This window comes from Papio anubis, chromosome 4 (assembly GCF_008728515.1).
Source record: "Papio anubis isolate 15944 chromosome 4, Panubis1.0, whole genome shotgun sequence".
Lineage (NCBI taxonomy): Eukaryota > Metazoa > Chordata > Mammalia > Primates > Cercopithecidae > Papio > Papio anubis.
Genome location: NC_044979.1, coordinates 7,619,823 through 7,639,702, shown reverse-complemented (window position 1 = coordinate 7,639,702; position 19,880 = coordinate 7,619,823). Strand labels below are relative to the sequence as shown.

General features: G+C 46.8%; 1 protein-coding gene across 9 annotated transcripts in view; it reads right to left on the bottom strand.

Annotated features, from left to right (window-relative positions):
- The window catches only part of PRKAG2 (protein kinase AMP-activated non-catalytic subunit gamma 2), a 317,328-nt gene that overhangs the window by 57,941 nt on the left and 239,507 nt on the right, over positions 1 to 19,880 (bottom strand). For 7 of the 9 annotated variants that reach the window (XM_031665008.1, XM_031665009.1, XM_031665011.1 and 4 more), the window contains one exon: positions 19,735 to 19,802. The exons of the other annotated variants lie outside the window; for them this stretch is intronic. In XM_031665008.1, the coding sequence (XP_031520868.1) occupies positions 19,735 to 19,802 (68 nt within the window). The remainder of the gene's footprint in view (positions 1 to 19,734; positions 19,803 to 19,880) is intronic. 9 annotated transcript variants of the gene reach the window in all.

The following is a 19,880-nucleotide window of genomic DNA, read 5'->3' as shown; positions in this document are numbered from 1 at the left end:
GGACAGCGACACCAGCATCACTAAAGGAGATGAATTAAATGCAGTGCTTTTGACTTTGGACTTATGTGCAAAGAGAAAGAGGAGAGAGGAGTAACACACTCAGCACGCCTCTCCCCAGGATGCCCATCCTCTGCTGAACCTGCCCTCAGGTTTGGGAGCCGCTGAGTGCGCTGCAGAGTGAACGTCAGCTAGCAGAGTCCCTTCTTGCAGGGTGTTCCTACTTTAATCCTTATCTGTATTTGTGAAACGGAAGAGAGCTTTTAGGTATAAGGCTTGTCAACTCTAAAATCACACTGCAGAGACCTGGAGTGTGCCTCTCCCCCACTGACCTACACAGGTAGGGGACAAAGCCAGAGACCCCAAGCACAGAGCCCTCCCTAGGCAGGACACTGCCACCGCTGCTCACTGTGAAGCAACCTGGGGACCCCCCTGCTTCCACCTGTTCTGTCCCATCAGCAGGCGCAGGGGCTGCTGCCATGGTCTGGTTCTGACCCCCATCACTCCAGCTCTGTGCATTGCCCGGCAGTTGTCACCAGTCCAGGGGTCTGACCAGCATACCCACCTCTGCCTGCTCAACTTCATGGTGTGCAGCCCCATTTCTAAGATGATGCTCAGCGAGTGACTGTCTATGGGACCATTCCCAAAGGCAGAGGTGCACAGGGAACCCCAAGAAATAGTGCAGTAGCCTGAAGCTGTTACCAGCCCTAGACCTGGAGTGAGGAACAGTTACAAAACCCAGAAGGAGAGGGAATCAGGTAGAGCCAGTCCCCTTGGGTGGGGCAGCGACCGTCGTTCGAGGAGTCCAGCCAGGTAGAGGCAGCCTCCCAGGATGAGGGAGCCGCAGGAGTAACCGCCTGCCCCCTCTGGGGGCTCCCCACTGGCTAAGCTCAACAGGACCCCAGAGGATGGAAGCCCAGTCGATGTGTCCTACGCTCAGCCTCCCTGGTGAGAAAGACGGGTGAGGTAGGGTGAAAATGGGACCTGGGGGCAAACAGGAGCGACCTGGGGCGCTCTAAGACTCGGCAGATGGAAGAAAGAAAGTTGGGGTTGATGCGGTATCTTCTACAATAACGCCTGAAATAATTTAAACTTTGTTTTCAGAAATTATTATTTGAAATAGCAATAAGAGGCATGAACACGTTTTCTAAAAATAACAACAGTGATATATACAGGTTGAGCATCCCAAATCTGAAAGCCTGAAATCTGAAATGCTCCAAAATCCGCAATGTTTTGAGCATCAATACAACACTCATGGGAAAAGCTCATCAGAGCATTTCAGATTTTGGATTTTTGGATTAGGAATGCTCGACTGGTATGTGTGATGCAAATACTTAAAAATCTGAAAAAAAATGAAATCTGAAACATTCCCGGTCCCAAACATTTTGGTTTTTATTTTATCTTTTATTTTTTTGAGATGGAGTCTTGGTCTGTCACCCAGGCCAGAGTACAGTAGTGGGATCTCAGCTCATTGCAACCTCTGGCTTCCAGGATCAAGCGATTCTCCTGACTCAGCCTCCCAAGCAGCTGGGATTACAGGCACCTGCCACCACGCCCGGCTAATTTTTGTATTTTTAGTAGCGATGGGGTTTCGCCATGTTGGCTAGGCTGGTCTTGAACTCCTGACCTCAGGTGATCTGCCCAGCTTGGCCCCCCAAAGTGCTTACAGGCGTGAACCACCATGCCCGGCAGCAGTCCCAGGCATTTTTTGCTTGTTTGTTTTTTGAGATGGAGTCTCGCTCTGTTGCCCAGGCTGGAGTGCAGTGGCATGATCTCGGCTCACTGCAACCTCTATCTCCCAGGTTCAAGCGATTCTCCTGCCTCAGCCTCCCGAGTAGCTGGGATTACAGGCGCACACCACCACTCCTGGCTAAGTCTCGTATTTTTGGTAGAGACGGGGTTTTGCCATGTTGGTCAGGCTGGTCTTGAACTCCTGACCTCAGGTGATCCACCTTACCTCCAACTCAGACACCCCCACTCCAGTGACCAACTCTCTGGTCTCACTGGAGCCGACCAGGAGGCGCCCCGTTCCCACAGCTCTGCTGAGCGCTCTGGCCAGCACCCCAACACAGCCTCTCAGGGGAGGTGACACTGTCTCTAGCTGCATCTTGAAGGCAGGAAAAGGGATTCCAGGCAGAGGCCTGAGCCCCTCAGATCTGAGGGTGTCCTTAGGAGCTGGCAGGGGACACGGGGGCAGGGGCTGGCACGCCACGGCGATAGGGTTGCAGCAGCAGGGCGGCAGGGAGGCCATGGGGTCAGTTATGTGGGCGCTTGGCATGTGCTCTGTACTTTATCCTGGAGGTGACCAGGAGCCACGCAGGGGCTCACACAGGAGGCTGAAAAAATGAGGGCCGCGTGGACACTGGGTTAGAGGAGAAAAGAGGCAGAGCAGTCAGTGGGCGACTCTGAGACCCTGCTCCCTCCATCGTGACTCTCCGTCCCACCCCTGCGTGCTCTCTTTCACCTCTGCCCCTCACCAGCTTGCTTCCTGCTCTCTCTCCCCATCTCCACTTGACCTTGTGGCGGTTCGCTCCACTCCACTGCCTTTCTTTCAGAGCAAACAGCTTGCAGTGATGATCTGCGGCCCTGAGCCCACTTTGCCAGGACCGATCCAGTTCAGTGCTGTGGCATGGAACTCCACCTGGGCCCTCTGATCCCCCATCACCAGCAACCGCTTGGCACTAATCACAATGGCTTTTCCACAATCTCCTTGGCGACCACCGATCGCTTGGCACTGGGCTTTCAGCCCCAGTCTCCTCACCTTTACATTGGAACAAAAGATGCCTCAAAGGGGTCATGTGGATCCAGAGGGAACCCCCAGAGAGGAGCTGTGTGGATCCAGAGAGGACCCTGAGAAAGGAGCTGTTTTTTTTTTTTCCTGTATTAGTTTGCTAAAGACAATGGCTTCCAGCTCCACCCATGTTCCTGGAAAGGGCATGATCTCATTCTTTTTTTTATGCCTATATAGTATTCCATGGTGCATATTTACCACATTTTCTTTATCCAATCCACCACTGATGGGCATGTAGTTTGATTCCATGTCTTTACTATTGTGAATAGTGCTACAGTGAACATACACATGCATGTGCCTTTATGGTAGAACAATTTGTATTCCTTTGGGCATCCGCCCAGTAATGGGATTGCTAGGTCAAATGGTATGATTAAAGACTTAAATGTAAAACTGAAAATTATGATAACCTGGAAGACGACCTAGGAAATACCATTCTGGACATACAAATGGGCACAGATTTCATGACGAAGATGCCAAAAACAATTGCAACAAAAGCAAAAGTTGACAAGTGGGATCTAAGTAAACTTAAGAGCTTCTGCACGGCAAATAAACTATCAACAGAGTGAAGAGGCAACCTACAGAATGGGAGAAAATATTTACAAAGGATGCATCCAACAAAGGTCCAATATCCAGGATCAATAAGGAACTTAAACAAATTGACAAGAAAAAAATCAAACAACCCAATTAAAAAGTGGGCAAAGGACATGAATGGACATTTTTCAAAAGAAGACATACACATGGCTAACAAGAATATGAAAAAAACCTCAACACTACTGCTTATTAGAGAAATGCAAATCAAAACCCTTGATTCTCTAATGATGTTGCTGTACCTTCAACACCACTGGGAACTCTGCCTGTTGCAAGCCAAATGCCCCCGTCTACCACTCGCACACCAGCAGGATAAACACAGAGCATGATCAGAGCCTCTGTGTACAGAGGAGAGTAACTGCTCACTCACACCAGCTCCTGTAGTTGTGAGGCCCCTACTCAGTCAATTACTGACGTCCTCCTTGGCAAGCAGATTTTGCCACTGGTCAGAGGGTTCACTTTAACAGTGCTGTGGGTGGTCGGGGTGTGAAGACCAGGCGGAATGTATGTGTGCCTTGCAGGGCTCAGTGGCTTCTCCTCAGGGTGGGCTTTTGGAGCTGCAGTCCCGCTACCATAAGAGAGAAGCTCGCTTGGCCAGCGCAGGCAACGAGGTCGGGAGGAAGCAGGTGCACATGCATGCACACATGTACACACACACACGCACACAGACAGGCACAAACACACATGCACACACACACACGCACATAGACAGGCACACACACATGCAGACAGGAACACACACACACACACACACAAACACAGACACACATACACACATGCACACACACTCATACACCTGACAAGTTAAACCCCCACCTCTTTTATCACGACCACTATTGTATTTTAATACACATATTCAAGGGAAAATAGTGGATAGGAAGCAGGACTGGATTGCAGCTCCCACTCGGATGGACAGAGCAGCGTGTGGAAACTTGCCCTGTGAACTTTTGGTCCAGAACTACCGCAGGAATAGACCAGGAAAGCTGAGAAAATCCACAGACCCTTGAAGAAGGCAGATTGCTTCTGCAGGACCCAGGAGACACCCCTAATACTGCCCCGTGGCAGGCTGGTCCCTGCCCTGCAGGAGTGTTTGGACTGTGCAGTGTGATAAGCACTGTGGGTGAAGTACTGCAAAGTGCTACAGGAACACACACAGGAGGAGCCAGAGAAGCCTTCACGGCCAAGGGGATGTGAGCTGGATCCTGAGAGGAAGTGCTTGCCAGAGAAGAGAAGGAGAAACATTCTAGGAAGATGCAATAGCATATACAAAGACAGAGGTCCCAAAGAGCATGGCATGTTTGAAGAATGATGTAGCCGTATCTTAGTCTGAAACAGCTGCAGTCTAGTACTCATGGGATGTGGCTGGAGATGCGACACGAATGTTACTCAGGACCAGACCACCAAGGGCCTTTAGAAATGCACACTACTAGGCTGGGCGTGGTGGTTCACGCCTCTAATCCCAGCACTTTGGGAGGCCGAGGCGGGCAGATCACCTGAGGTCAGGAGTACAAGACCAGCCTGACCAATGTGGAGAAACCACGTCTCTACTAAACAAATACAAAATTAGCCGGGCGTGGTGGTGGGTGCCTGTAATTCCAACTACTCAGGGAGGCTGAAGTAGGAGAATCGCTTGAACCCGGAGGCGGAGGGTGCAGTGAGCCAAGATCACGCCATTGCATTCCAGCCTGGCAACAAGAGCGAGGGAGGGCGGGCAGCAGGCACACTGCTTCGTGAAGCACCAAGGCATCACTGGACCTGGGATTCACCTGCAAATAATTCGAGTGTGGGGATGTGGGTGAGGGTGTTGATGAAACAAGGCTGTCCCAAGAATTGATGTGTTGAAGGTGGACGGTGGCTATTTGGAATGCATTGAACCATTCTCTCTACCACTTCATAAGTTTAGAAATTTTCATAATACAATTTTGAAACAAAAAATATCATCTTATGCAAGGACATTCTTTGATGTTATATAATATTAGGATATTTTTGTTGTTATTGTTAATAGCGTTGAGTTTTTTTAAAAGAATCATGTTAACACAAAAAAACCCCACATATTCATTAATCACAGGTCATAGTAAAAGATTCAAAATTTGTCTTAAAGACTAAGTGTATAAGAATAAAATGCATTTTAAAACAAAATTTACACACTGTCCCAAACTTCACTTAAAAACTCCCCAAACCAAAAAAAAAAAAAAAAAAAAAAAACCCAATTCCTTATTCACAATTTTAATATGCTGAATTTCACTGTAATTCTAAAAAAATTATCAATGTTAAAATGTATCTTTGTACTTTATTCTGCATTTAGAAATACAAGTTTACTATATTCATATAGTATTTTCTCTTTTTAGAAAACTTAAAAATATCTGAGTAAGAAATAAGCAAAGAAGAGGAATATGAAAGTCAGAAGTATATGGAAAAGAAAAAATTAAACTTGTAAGTTGGCTGGGTGTGTTGGCTCATGGCTGTAATCTTAGCACTTTGGGAGGCCAAGGTGGGAGGATCACTTGAGCTCAGGAGTTCAAGACCAGCCTAGGCAACACAGTTAAACCTCATCTCTATTAAAAAAAAAATAAGGCCGGGCACGGTGGCTCACACCTGTAATTCTAGCACTTTGGGAGGCTGAGGTAGGCAGATCACTTGAGGTCAGGAGTTCGAGACCAGCCTGGCCAACATGGCGAAACCCCATCTCTACTAAAAGTACAAAAATTAGCCGGGCATAGTGGTAGATGCCTGTAATCCCAGCTACTCAGGAGCCTGAAGCAGGAGAATTGCTTGAACCCAGGAGGTGGAGGTTGCAGTGAGCCGAGACCATGCCACTGCACTCTAGCCTGGGTGATAAGAGCAAGACTCTGTCTCAAAATAAATAAAAATAAAATAAAATAAAGTAAAATAGGCGAAGTATGGTGGCTCATGCTTGTAATCCCAGCACTTTGGGAGGCCGAAACAGGTGGGTCATTTGAGGTCGGGAGTTTGAAACCAGCCTGGTCAACATGGTGAAACCCCGTCTCTACTAAAAATACAAAAATTAGCCAGGCATGGTGGTGGGCACCTGTAATTCCAGCTACTTGGGAGGCTGAGGCAGAAGAATTGCTTGAACCCAGGAGGTAGAGGTTGCAGTGAGCTGAGATCGCACCATTGCACTCCAGCCTGGGCAACAGAGCGAGACTCCATCTCAAAAAATAAAGTAAAAGTCCGTAAGTTTTTCTAAAGTGCCTAGAAACATGAACAGAAACAAAGGCAAATCTTAAACATAATTTTACAGGATTTACAATTATAAGGTAGCAGAGTAAATGAAGTCTGTTAGTATTTTTCCCCTTTCCATGCTTTTTGCATTTGGTTTTGTGTGTGGGGGCAAATGTGTACATGGGTAAGAAAATGCACACACTCTTCTAAATAAGGGGGCAGTAGAAGAGTTATTAGGAAAGAAGAAAAAGCACAGGCAGGATCAAGGCAGAGTTTGCCCAATTAGTTCAAAGTGAGTTGCAATCAATGCCAAAGGAAAGTCAAGGACAAAGCAATGACCTTGAAATTGTATGTGGCTCCTGTCAGAGTTTTAAAATGGCTTTGCATAGAATTCTAGGAACTACTAATACATAATTAAAGCACCTACTACAGCCAATGATTCCTTTCTCAGGGAAGAGAACCCAGTGATGAAGCTGGAGCAATGGTGATGGCCAAGGAGAGCTCACAGGGATGAAGCAGCAAGCACCAGCCAGGCCAGGAGAGTGAGAATCACCTTGGCAGGTACAGTGGAGCATCCATAATCCAAAAACGTAAAATCCCAAATGTTCCAAAACGCAAAATGTTCCGAGCACCAACATGATGCCATAAGTTACCCTCAACATGTCGGTTATTCGCTGTATTTATCAGTAGCATATAAATTCAGAGTCAGGAACCATGGTGATGCCAGACTGTCCACAGGGGTGGCTGAGACAGTGGCACCTTTGCTTTCTGATGGTTCAATCTATACAAACTTTGTTTCATGCACAAAGTTATTAAAGAATTGTATAAAATAACCTTCAGACTATGTATATAAGGTATATATGAAACATGAATTTCGTGTGTAAAATTGAGTCCTCATCCCCAAGGTATCTCATTACGTGTATGCAAATATTCCAAAATCTGAAAAAAATCAGAAAACATGCTAGACGCTGTGGCTTACGCCTGTAATCCTAGCACTTTGGGGGACCAAGGTGGGCAGATCAGCTGAGGTCAGGAGTTCAAGACCAGCCTGGCCAACATGGCAAAACCCCATCTCTACTAAAAATACAAAAATTAGCTGGGCATGGTGGCACATGCCTGTAATCCCAGCTATTTGGGAGGCTGAGACAGGAGAATCACTTGAACCCAGGAGGAGGAAGAGGTTGCAGTGAGCCGAGATCATGCCACTGTACGCTAGCCTGGGTGACAGAGTGAGACTCTGTCTCAAAAAAAAAAAAAAAATTAGAAAACCTAAACATTTCCGGTTCCATGAATCTGGGAGACTCCACCTGCACCAGGAATTAGACAGCTGCTGCCCCTGCTGGCTGTCAGCAGGTATACTTTTAGCAACTTAAAGAAGTTTCCTCATATCCCTGGTTTATTAAGGATTTTTAAAAAGGAACATATGTTGAATTTTATTAATTGCTACTTCAGTATCTACTGAGATTACTACCAGTTTCTCTCCTTTATCAACGACATTAATTCCTTAAGCAATTTATTCTTTTTCTTTCTCTCTCTCATTCTTTCTTTAGAGATAGGGTCACATTATAATGCCCAGGGCTGGCCTCAAACTCAAGAGATCCTCCTACCATGGCCTCCCAAGAAGCTGGGACTAGATTTCTTAATAGATGTCTTTGGTTTTTTTTTGTTTTTTTTTTTGAGACAAGGTCTCACTCTGTCGCCCAGGCTAGAGTGCAGTGGCATGATCATTGCTCACTGCCATCTCAAACTGCCGGGCTCAAACAATCCTCCTGCCTCAGACTCCTGAGTGGCTGGGACTGCAGGCATCTGCTACCATACCTGGCGAATTTTTTTTTATTGTTTGTAGAGATGGGAGTCTTACTATGTTGTCCAGGCTGGTCTTGAACTCCTGGCTTCAAGCAATCCTTTCACCTTGGCCTCCCAAAGTGCTAGGATTACAGGTGTTAGCCACCACATCCAGCTCCTTAATAGATTTTTTAAAAATTATTTTTTAATTAAAAAAAATTAAAGACGGGGTTTTGCCATGTTGCCCAGGTTGGTCTCGAACTCCTGGGCTCAAGTGATTCACCCACCTTGGCCTCCCAAAGCCTGGGATTACCTGATCCGCCCATCTTGACCTCCCAAAGGGCTGGGATTACCTGAGCTGCCCACCTTGGCCTCCCAAAGGCCTGGGATTACCGGCATGAGCAACCTCGCCCAGCCTAGGTTTCTTAATCTACAGAAGAATACTTGTATTTCTAAGGTAAGCCTTACTTGACCACAATATATTAGACTTTTAATACTGCATAGCTAGTGTTTGTTTAGGAGCTTTGTCCACATTTTAAATCTAAGACTGATCACCTGTTTTCTTCTTCGTGTGCTATCTTCTTCTGGCTTTGATTTCAGGATCAAGCTAGCCTTACAGAAGGAGCTGGGAAGCTTTCCATATTTCCCTGTTCTAAAATAATTTAAATAAGGCATTAACTGTTCCTGAAAAGATTTACAGAATTCATCCATAAACAGGCTGAATAGAATAGCATGCTTTTCTGTAGCAGAAGAAGAAGAAGACCTTTCAATGACCTTATTCAAAAAACAGCTTTATTGGGGCTGGGTGCAATAGCGCATGCCTGTAATCCTAGCACTTTGGGAGGCTGATGTGGAAGGATGGCTTGAGCTCAGGAGTTGGAGACAGCCTGGGTGACAGACAGACACATACACACACACACATACACAAAACCTACAAAAATAGTTTGACATATAATTCACATTCATAGAGTTCGCCAATTTAAAGGGTACTATCTCTGTTGCCCAGGCTGGGGTGCAGTGGTGTGCTCTTGGCTCACTGCCACCTCTACCTCCTGGGCTCAAGCTATCCTCCCACCTCAGCGTCCCAAGTAGCTGGGACCACAGGCGTGCATCAGGACACCCGGATAGTTTTCATATTTTTTTTTTTTTGTCGAGGTGGGGTTTTCCCATGGTGCCCAGGCTGGTCTTGAACTGCTGGGCTCAAGGGATCCTCCCACTTCGGCCTCTCAAAGTGCTGGGATTACAAGCGTGAACCACCATGCCTGGCCAGTGTGCTTTGATCAACATTACTTTTAAAGATCTCTGCATTTATAGTTAAGAAGCTTCTCTTCTTTCCAAAGCTTTGCATTTTCACCCATTTTTTTCCTGAACAGACTTGACAAAGGTTTATCCACTTTATTGACTTCTCCAAAACCTACGTTTTTGTTTGTATTAAGAATGACTACCTTTGTAATCGATTTCATTGATCTATGTCATTTCAGCAGACTTTAGGAGGGAAGAGAGGTAAGTGAATGTATTTAGCAAACCACCGAGTCACAAGAGTGGCAGAGCAATTCGGTGAATTTATTCTGCGGAATCCAAGGTGGGCAATTCATCCAAGTCCCCACAAGAGTCCTGAAGTTTGAGGCTCTGACAAAAGGCTATCCTAACTCGTAATGAAACACTGGAGTTCCGCAGAGATTACACATATGTCCATAAATGTGTGCACCTTTGCGATTTTGCAATATAACGGATCTTTCTGTTGTGCATCCTCTGGCGGTTTCTACCATGGCGTGCCACTGTTTTTACACTGTGTGACAGCACTGACAAGAATTACTACTGCAAATCAAAACACGAAAAAACCATTGGCAGAGCCATTACAATAAGTCACCAATAGATGTCAGGTAGGAAGCCAGTGTTCACCAAGGGAGACTACCCAAGGTACTCCGAGTTCAAATGGGAGGCAATGGAGAAGACAGACAGAAGCATTCTAGACCAACCCTAGATCAGAACTGTTACAGCCTTTCTTGTGAGTTTGAGCAAATTAATACCCTTGAGCCTGAATTTCTTCATTTGTAAAATGGTGACACATCATCTTTCCTGAGGGCATTTCTCAGGAATAGGGATAAGCACAAACATCCAATCGCAAAAGCTGCCAACTGTCTGTGGCGTACACACCTGTGTTCACACGGGGCAAAGTCTGACAGTGCTGAGGAACAGAATCGCTGGAATCGCTTAAAATTTTTGCTCGGTTTCTTCTTGTCTTCCTAGTCATCATCATAGTTACTGCTGATGGAGACTGTACTACATCCCAGGCCCTCTACTGCAGCGGTCCCCAATCTTTTTGGCAGGGACCGGTTTCGTGGAAGTCAATTTTTCCGTGGATGGGGGAGTGGGGGGGATGGTTTCGGGATGAAATTGTTCCACCTCAGATCATTTGGCATGAGTGAGAGTCTTGTAAGGAAGGCCGGGCACAGTGGCTCACGCCTATAATCCCAGCACTTTGGGAGGCTGAGGCGGGCAGATCACGAGGTCAGGAGTTCGAGACCAGCCTGGCCAACATGGTAAAACCCCGTCTCTACAAAAATACAAAAATTAGTTGGGCATGGTGGCAAGTGCCTGTAATCCCAGCTGCTTGGGAGGCTGAGGCAGGAGAATTGCTGGAACCTGGGAGGTGGAGGTTGCAGTGAACCAAGATTTCGCCACTGCACTCCAGCCTGGGCGACAAAGCAAGACTCTGCCTCAAAAAAAAAAAAAAAAAAAAGAAAAGAAAAAGAAAAGAAAAGCTCATAAAAAGTGTGCAGCCTAGATCCCTTGCTTGTGCAGTTCCCAATAGGGTTCGCGCTCCTAATCTAATGCTGCTGCTGATCTGACAGGAGGCCGAGCTCAGGAGGTGATGCTCGCTCAGCTGCTGCCCACCTGCTGTGTGGGCCGGTTCCTAACAGTAGTGGTCTGTGGCTAGGGGGTTGGGGACCCCTGCTCTAGTGGATGTCATGCCCATGTTATTTAATCCATATATAATCCTCCTGGCCAGGTACTATTATGTCCAAGTTACACATGAAGAAACCAAAGCTTTAAGTAACTTACTAAAGGTTTCACAGTCATTAAGTAGAAGAAAGGAGACTCTAAGGTGAATCCGACTCATGCTCTGAATTGCTATGGCTCTAATTACACATGCATTGAAAAAGGGGGGGTACATCGTATGTATAAGCTTCAAAGCTAGAGAAATCAATGTGAAGAATGAGAGTCAAGGAAAGGGGATAAAGAAGCGTGTTAGAATGTGCATGTGTGTACTGGGGAGGAGGTCTTGATGGAACAATGAAACATTCCACTTCCAAGAAAATGTGGAAAAGGATTCATAAAATAACAATTTATTGCTAGCAACTTCCTGTTAGTTACAAATGACCAAAGTACAACCTAAAATAAAATGAATCAGTTAGCATGATATTCAGAATACTCATTGATGTTATATAAATTCAGATACGTGGGAAACAGCTCCAAGTGGGACAGAAGGCAGCGTGTGTGTGTGTGTGTGTGTGTGTGTGTGTGTGTGTGTGTGTATTTTTTGAGACAAGGTCTCGCTCTGTTGCCCCAGCTAGAATGCAGTGATGTCATTATGGTTCAGCGTAGCCTCAACCTCCTGGACTCAAGTGATCTTCCCACCTTCCATGCCTGGCTAATTTTTTGTATTATTTATTTATTTTTATAGAGACAGGGTTTCACCATGTTGCTGAGGCCAATCTTGAACTCCTGGACTCAAAAGATCCATCCACCTTGGCCTCCCAAAGTGCTGGGATTACAGGGTGAGCCACAGCACCCGGCCAAGGCAGCATACTAAACAGATTAAAAAGTGACTAAAATTTAGCCAGAAGGTTCCCAGACGAGTTCCCTTCCCCAAAATCGCTCTTCCCTTTTCATATCAGAGATGAACCTGACTCTGTTTCCCCTAACCTTAGCACAAGTGTAATCACGGCCATGAAAGGAAGATGTCAAGGCGCTTTCCTCGGATGCCAGATTCCGCAGGCGAGCCGTCCCACTCTACCCACTTGCTACTGCCTTCGAGTTACTCAACTGCGAACGTCACAAGCCCTGACGTCACCGTATGGCGGAGAAGCCTTTCACACCTCCGGGGTTCACTCAGTCATTTCACTTCCTCTGTTGCTCCGCCCTCACTGCTCTTTGATTTGTGCACCGTCAACACAGCAAATGCATTTTCTCTCATTTCTCCAATGCCTCAAATAGAAATGCCTCATGTCTTTGTAAGAAATAACATTAACCACCTGATGTATGGCAAGCCTAGGTGCCAGAGTAAAAGCATAAGCTCCGAAATACCTACGTTCATTTGTGTGACAAATGTTTACTGAAAACCAAGTTTCACTCATCCCGGTAGCCTCAAGACCGGGCAAATACTAAGTTTTCAGTCTCCATCGTCACAGAGCTTACCATGTAATGGCAAAGAAATAGGAGGGGCTACTGGGAAATACAAAGAAGTGCGTCCCCCCAACAGCACCTATCAATTGTGAGGGATCATGAGACAGCATGGGAAGTCCTCATCGGGGCTTCTGGGAAGGCTTCCCTGAGGAAGTGGCATCTAACCTGAGACTTGGAGAAAACCAGCAGGTGGCCAAAAGAGAGGGAGGAACGATCCAGAGAGCAGGAGCTGTCTGTAAAGTCCGGCAGGCCTGGAGAAGCAAGGCAGTTTGAGGAAGCTGACAAAGGCCAGAGTAGCTGGAGGGAAATGCAAGGACAGAGGCACCAGGTGAGGCTGGGGAGGGAGGAGGAGGGGGCAAGGAGGGCGTGCCGGGAAGTGCGGACTCCTACAGGCAAAGGAAAAGTACCGGAGGCTTTAGAAATGAAAGCGATGGGATTAGAAATATGTTTGAAGGAAATATCTCCAACAGCAGCATGGCAAATTAATTGGAGGGGGCAGAGCAGGCGCTGGGAGAGCTCGGCTGCTAGAATGGTTCATAGGAAGATGACACTGGCTGGGAGTGAGGGAGAGAGGTGAACAAGCCAGGAGCAGCAGCGAGGAGCTGTTCTCTTGGACCTGGAGTCAAACAGCTTTCCTGTTAGAACAGCTGGGAGGATGCGGGCATTTATGGAATCAGCCTGGTTAAAAAGAAAGAAAACAAACCGAAGAAGGAAGGGGAGGGAAGGAGATGGGCACAGAAAGATCAGTGTCAGGGGAATCCGAGCCCTGAAGGAGAGCACAACCTCCAGGGTGAGGGCACAGGATGAGATGCGGGCCTTGGACAGGGCAGCGAGAGGTCCATACCCAGCGCTGCAGGAGGAAAGGGAATCACATGGGCTGTGAGTTATACCACAGGGGTCCGAGGCATGGGTCAGGACTCAGCTCAGCTGGCTGTGGGGTTGGAGCTGAACAGCAGTAGGGGCAAGAGGCCATTCTTCAACACATTCACCAGGAAGCAGAGAAAGTTCTGAGATGGGAGGTTTTGTGGCCCTAAAGCAACGGCCAGAGGTGCTCAATGCCCTGGGCTCTGATGACTTTCCAGCTGGTTCCAGTTACCTGCGAAGCCTGGTGACCAGTCCCACTTACAGATACCCCCGAATCCTCCCGGCACTGTCCACTGCTTAAACTAGTCAGGGATCTTCTGGCAACAAAACCTCTATCTACTCCAAGACAATTATTCTACCTTACCAAGTTGGAGACACCACCAAATGTGAAGTCACATCCTGACTTCAGAGATACTGAAATGTGTACCGAGACCCTACGGAATAGGGCAATATGTTACATACGGGGCCAGCTCCAGAGGAACAACTTTAATTACAGGGATGTCATACAATTGTAACTACTCATAATCCAGAAACAATAAGTCTCTTATCTACGAGGAGTGTGTGAACTCAGCAGGGAAGGGTAGAGTTTGGAAAGCAGATAATCACCTGAGCCTTCTCGTGTCATAAGTAATGATCAGCAAGTACCAGGCTGAGCCCACACACCTGCCACTTTGGTATCTCCACCAGCAGAGGTCAGTGCCCCGCAGCAGAGTCAAGAAACTTGTAAGCTGACTCTTGGCTGTGAGAGCCAAGAGACAAGGCAATAATTCAATAGATGACCACAAATACACAGACAGGCAATTCTCCCTTAAGCAAGTTCCAGCAGCTTCTAAGCCTTGTTTTCACTACGCTCCCCGCCCCGAGTCTTTTTTACACATTCTCCCCCTAACTGTCCTACCCCCACGACATTTTAATAGCACAGATATACAGGGTATTTATTCAGGTACCGTGGCCCTTCGGGTGGCCAAAACCCACTGTAACAGCTGCAATGTTTTTGTCTCCCAACAAGAACCGATCTCCACTTACTCAGGGTGTTGTGCACTCCAGCTGAGAGTGAATGCGTTTTGAGTGAACACATGTTTTTGTTTTGTTTATTTATAAAGAGTGATTATTGGTTGCTTTGAGGTCTGATTTTGGAGCTAGAGAGAAAAGCAAAAGATCAGCGAGTACCGGCCCCCTGGGTTTACAGAGAAAGCTCTTAATGACAGCAGCAACAACAAAACAAAGCCCCGAGACCTCACGGGTTGTCCGAGGAAATACAGGCACTTCATCACAGATGTGGGCCTGCATCCTGGGCCTCACTGAAAAACAACGCTTTCTTCCCCTCCTACGAAACGTGGCCCCTACTTTTACCTATTTTGATCACTATAGGTGAGGTTGACCAGTTTTGCTAGAAACAAGCAAGACTGGCTGGGTGCAGTGGAACACCTCTATAATTCCAGCACTTTGGGAGGCTGAGGCAGGCAGATCACTTGAGGCCAGGAGTTCAAGACCAGCCTGGGCACCATGGTGAAACCCCATTTCTACTAAAAACACAAAACTTAGTCAGGCATGGTGGCGCATGCTTGTAATCCTAGCTACTCAGGAGGCCGAGGCATGAGAATTACTTGAGCCTGAGAGGTGGAGGTTGCAGTGAACCAAGATTGTACCACTGCACTCCAGCCTGGGCAACACAGCGAGACTGTGTCAAAAAAAAAAAAAAAAAAAAAAAAAAAAGGCAAGATTGAGGCAAGTTCTGGAAAGAGGAGTCTACTTCATTGTTGTTGTTGTTTGAGACACGAAAATTACTCCAGGCTGAAGTACAGTGGTGCAACCATAAGCGCTCGGGTGATCCTCCCACCTCAGCCTCCTGAGTAGCTGGAACCCCAGGTGTGCACCACCATGCCTAGCTAATTTTTAAAATTTTTTATACAGACGGGGTCTCATCATGTTGCCCAGGGTGGTCTTGAACCCCCGGCCTTAAGCAATCTTCCTGCCTCTGTCTCCCAAAGTGCTGTGATTACAATGGTGAGCCACCACGTCCAGCCTGGATTCTACTTTGGAAAATCTTTGCAAGTGAAGAAGAAGAAGACACAATGGCTGAACTGGGATGAAATAAGCGGCAAATGAGGAGGAAGAGGAGACACAGTCAGTCTGGTAAGACACTCTCTGCTAAGAAGCAGGTAAAACTGCCAAAGCAAGTTATCAAAAACTTGAAATAGCCCAACTCCTACGGCAGCTGGGAGAGAATGCAGACAGCTCTAAAGAGGCTGCAGACTTCGTGAAGTGGTGCCAGAGTAGAGCAGGTTTATTAATCATGGATAAAACTGCTGAATAATTACCTACTTCAAAAGCATTTGTGAGTTGTGTTTAGGTGCTTACAAAGTACTCTGTGCTTGGTCCTGGTCAGTAAGTTAGTTCAAAGCAGTTAATACGGATAAACACAAACACAGCGAAGATGTGGTCGGTGTAACAATCACAAACGTAAAAAGCAAACACAGAAAGGGATTGCTGGCTGGGCACCATGGCTCATGCCTGTAGGTCCCAGTAGTTTGGGAGGCTGCAGTGGCCAGATCAGTTGAGCCCAGGAGTTTGAGACCAGCTTGGCCATCATAGTGAAACTCCATCTCTACTAAAGTACAAAAATTAGCCAGGCATGGTGGCATGAGCCTGAAGTCCCAGCTACTTGGGAGGCGGAAGCACTACTTGAACCCAGGAGGTTGAGGCTGCAGTGAACTGAGATCACATCACTGTACTTCACCCCAGGTAAGAGTGAGACCCTGAGGGAGGGAGGAAAAAAAAAAAAGGGGGGGTGGATTGCTATGGGCAAGGCTTCTCATACACAGAATCATTTCCTCCCCCAATATCCCCACAAAGTAACTACAAACACTTAATGAAATCATTGATATCTGAAGCACTGCTGAGAACTTGCTATAGGCACAGGGAAGAGAAAGGTGAATGCCAGAGAAGTACAGAGGTTATTCAGAGAAGGCCTCGAGGACCAGATAAGACTTGAGCTGCGCCTTGAAGTCTTACTAAGATCGGTGTGGCACGGAAAGCACGCAGCCCTAATCACGTGCCACCTCCTAAGGCACAGACACAGTGAGGGAAACACAGAGCAGGGGGCCGGCACACTATGAGGGCCAAATCTGGATTTTGGTAAAGAAGTTTTACTGGAGCCCAGCCCTGCCCATTGGATTGTGTTAGCTGCTTTCTGCTTTCTTACTACAAGGGTAAATTGAGTGGTTGCGACAGAAACTGAGACCATAACACCCACAAAGGCTAAAATATTTACTATCTGGCTCTTTACAGAAAAAGTTGGCCAGCCCATGTCCTGTTATTCCAAGAGGGGTCTGTGAACCCGCAGCAGCAGCAGCCCGTGTTAGGCACGTCCCACCCCAGACCTAGAGAACTGGAATCGGCCTTTTAAAGAGATCTCTGGCTATTCTTATGCACAGAGAGGGAGGGGCACTGAGCCTGCGGAGTAAGAGAAGTCTGCACTTAACGGATATACAGACAGAGGAACTTGGTCAAGACTTTCCCATAGAGCAGTGAGGTCATCAAACCCACGCTTACTTACAACGTCGCTCTTGTGGTAAGAAGAGTTGACAGCAGAAAAGGGATGGCAGCTCCCGTCATAACCCAGGCCAAAGACGACCCAACTAGGTAGGGCAGAACTCAATCTTTCTTCCTAACCTCACCAGTGCTTCCAAGATGTTTCTAACAAATATAGTATCAGTTATAACTTATTAGGAAACAGAAAAATCTTGTTAACGAAACTATGAATAATCATGTGTTTCCGCGTACAGCGAATATATCTTGGTTGAAGCAATGCCTCCAGACATCAATGCATACATGAAGACATTAATGGGGTATGACGGATGCTGAAAGATGAAATGAGGATCTCATCAAGGGCTCTCTATTATGTAAGATATTTAGAGGTGTAATATCTTACTGTTGGGACTTTTGTCCCTGCTAAATAAGTGTGAGATTCTGCTTGATACTCAATTTTCCTGGATTTTGGATGAATAAGCGATTTAAAGTTCAAAAGAAACAAAGCGGCATTTGGACTACCACGCCAACACTGTTCTTTCTTCCAGCTCAGCTCAGCTTCGAAGTCACTGTTTAACATTCTGCCTCCTTAAGAATCTAGAAAAGTTTGACAGGGTTATTCGTGGGATTCAGTGTGCTTCAAAGGAATGACAGACAGCAATACAGATAAAAATAGATGGGTGAAGAGGGGAAATTCCTTTCTTAGATGCTTAGGTTTAATACTTTACATTCATTACACTGGCAGACACAATGCAAAAGAAAAAAAAAAGAGTATATATCTGCTTAGATAAATGCATAATTAAATCAATAAATCTCAAGTAAGAAGAAGAAAAGGGACAGGACACCAAATCTGTGTTGAGAAGAATCTCTTGTGTTGAGATTCATTACTAAAAGTCTTAAAATGCTCATGAATTCAGTACAAGCTTAATGGCACTTAAGCAGTAATAGTAACTAACATTTATGAAGTACTCACTATGGGTTTACACGGTTTTTAAATGCCATGATACGGATTGTCCCATTTAATCCTCAAAACCCTGATATTAGCTCTATTTTAGATATGAGAAAACCAAGGCACAGAGAGGTTAAGTAACTTGTCCAAGGTCACACAGCTAAATAAGTAGTAGCGGTTCCTCTCGAACAGAAGCTGCTCTCTAGTCTCTTCTTGCCTCCCTGTTAACATGCAAAAATTGTAAATGTAAAAGACTGTCATTCTTACTAACACAAGAGACAAAACCCTGGTGATTTAGACATTCAAAGTCTCATGGAACGGGCACACCATTCCACCCTGTGGACAGTGGCCAAGATTTGGCCTGCAATATAATAAAAGTGAGGAATAGTGAGATGGGTTCGAATGAAGACCCTGGATTATTTTTCTGTAGGATGAAATGCAAATTAAGTCCAGTAAAATTCTGAAATGCATCATTTGTTACCAACAAATATGGACAAACACTTTTAATGACAATGACTATGAACGTATTCTCTTCCAGCTAACGTGTTTGTGAAATGCTGCAGTGAATCTAAAAGATAACAGGCACCCGGCTAATTCTATTGGGTTAACGCGTCCATGCTGGCTGTGCAGGCTTATTTAAGTAATTGCCTGACTGTGAATGAACAGAGGTATTAAAGTAAAGTTGGCACAAGGGACAGCATCCACATGGCACATTCTTTGTCTCGAGAGCTTTATTCTATCCATACTCCCGGAAAAAAGAGAAGTTGCTAAATAAATAATGGAAGCACACAAGACAGTGCGAAGAAGGCCTTTTCAAGTTCTCGAATTGTCAAGCATCTTATATAAAGTTCTTTCCCGACTTTGAGCTCATCACATTTCATTTTACATATTAATTTTGCATAAGAGCAAGCTCATCCCCTTCAAATGTTAACAGCTTCAAAATAAGATCCTGGTGAAAGCTCGTCACATTCCATTTTAAATATTAATTTTGCCAAAGAACGACCTCGTGCCTTTCAAATGTTGACAGCCTCAAAATAAGATCCAAGTTATTTACCTGTAAGACACAAGAAGACAGGAGAGGGAAAAAAACAACCGAGAGGAGAGGCGACAGAAATGACGGAGTGAGAGGGTCGCCTGAACTCAACACCGATTCAATAAGCCTCTTCAGGTTTTCCTATTTAACTTTCCCCATTAAAAAAGAAGACACACCCTGCCGGTGGTATCTCACAGGCACAGATAAGGGCACCAGTCTACGATTAAGGGTCTGGACTGTGGGTATGATTCGGGGTTGCCTCCGAGTGCATGGTGACAAGCACAAACAATTAGCGCTCCCTGACACCTTGCTCTAATTCGAGTTCTGCGAGTAAGGACAAAAGGGCCGCCCATCCGTGCGGATGCCGGGCTGCGGGCTGCGCTCTGGGAGCCCGGCTCGCGTCCCCTCCGCGGACGCCCGGTACCCCGCAGCCCGAGCTCGCCGGCGCCCGCCTCCCCGCCCTGGTCCCTGCCCCGGCCCCCGGGCTTCCGCAGGACGCAACTCGCCGTGGGGCTGCGCCGGAGACGGGGCGCGGGGTCCCCGGGGGTCCAGGTCCTCGGGCGGCCGGGCCAGGGAGCGCTGGGCCATGGCGGGGCGACCACCTCGTCCTCGAACTCCAGCTTCTCCAGCATGCCGGCTTCCGCGGGTCCCGGGGCCGCCGCCAGCGCCGCCTGAGGGGAGGCGGGAGCACAACATCAGCATGAGCCGTGGCAGCCAAACCCCTGGGCCGGCGGGGCTCGCGTCGGCCG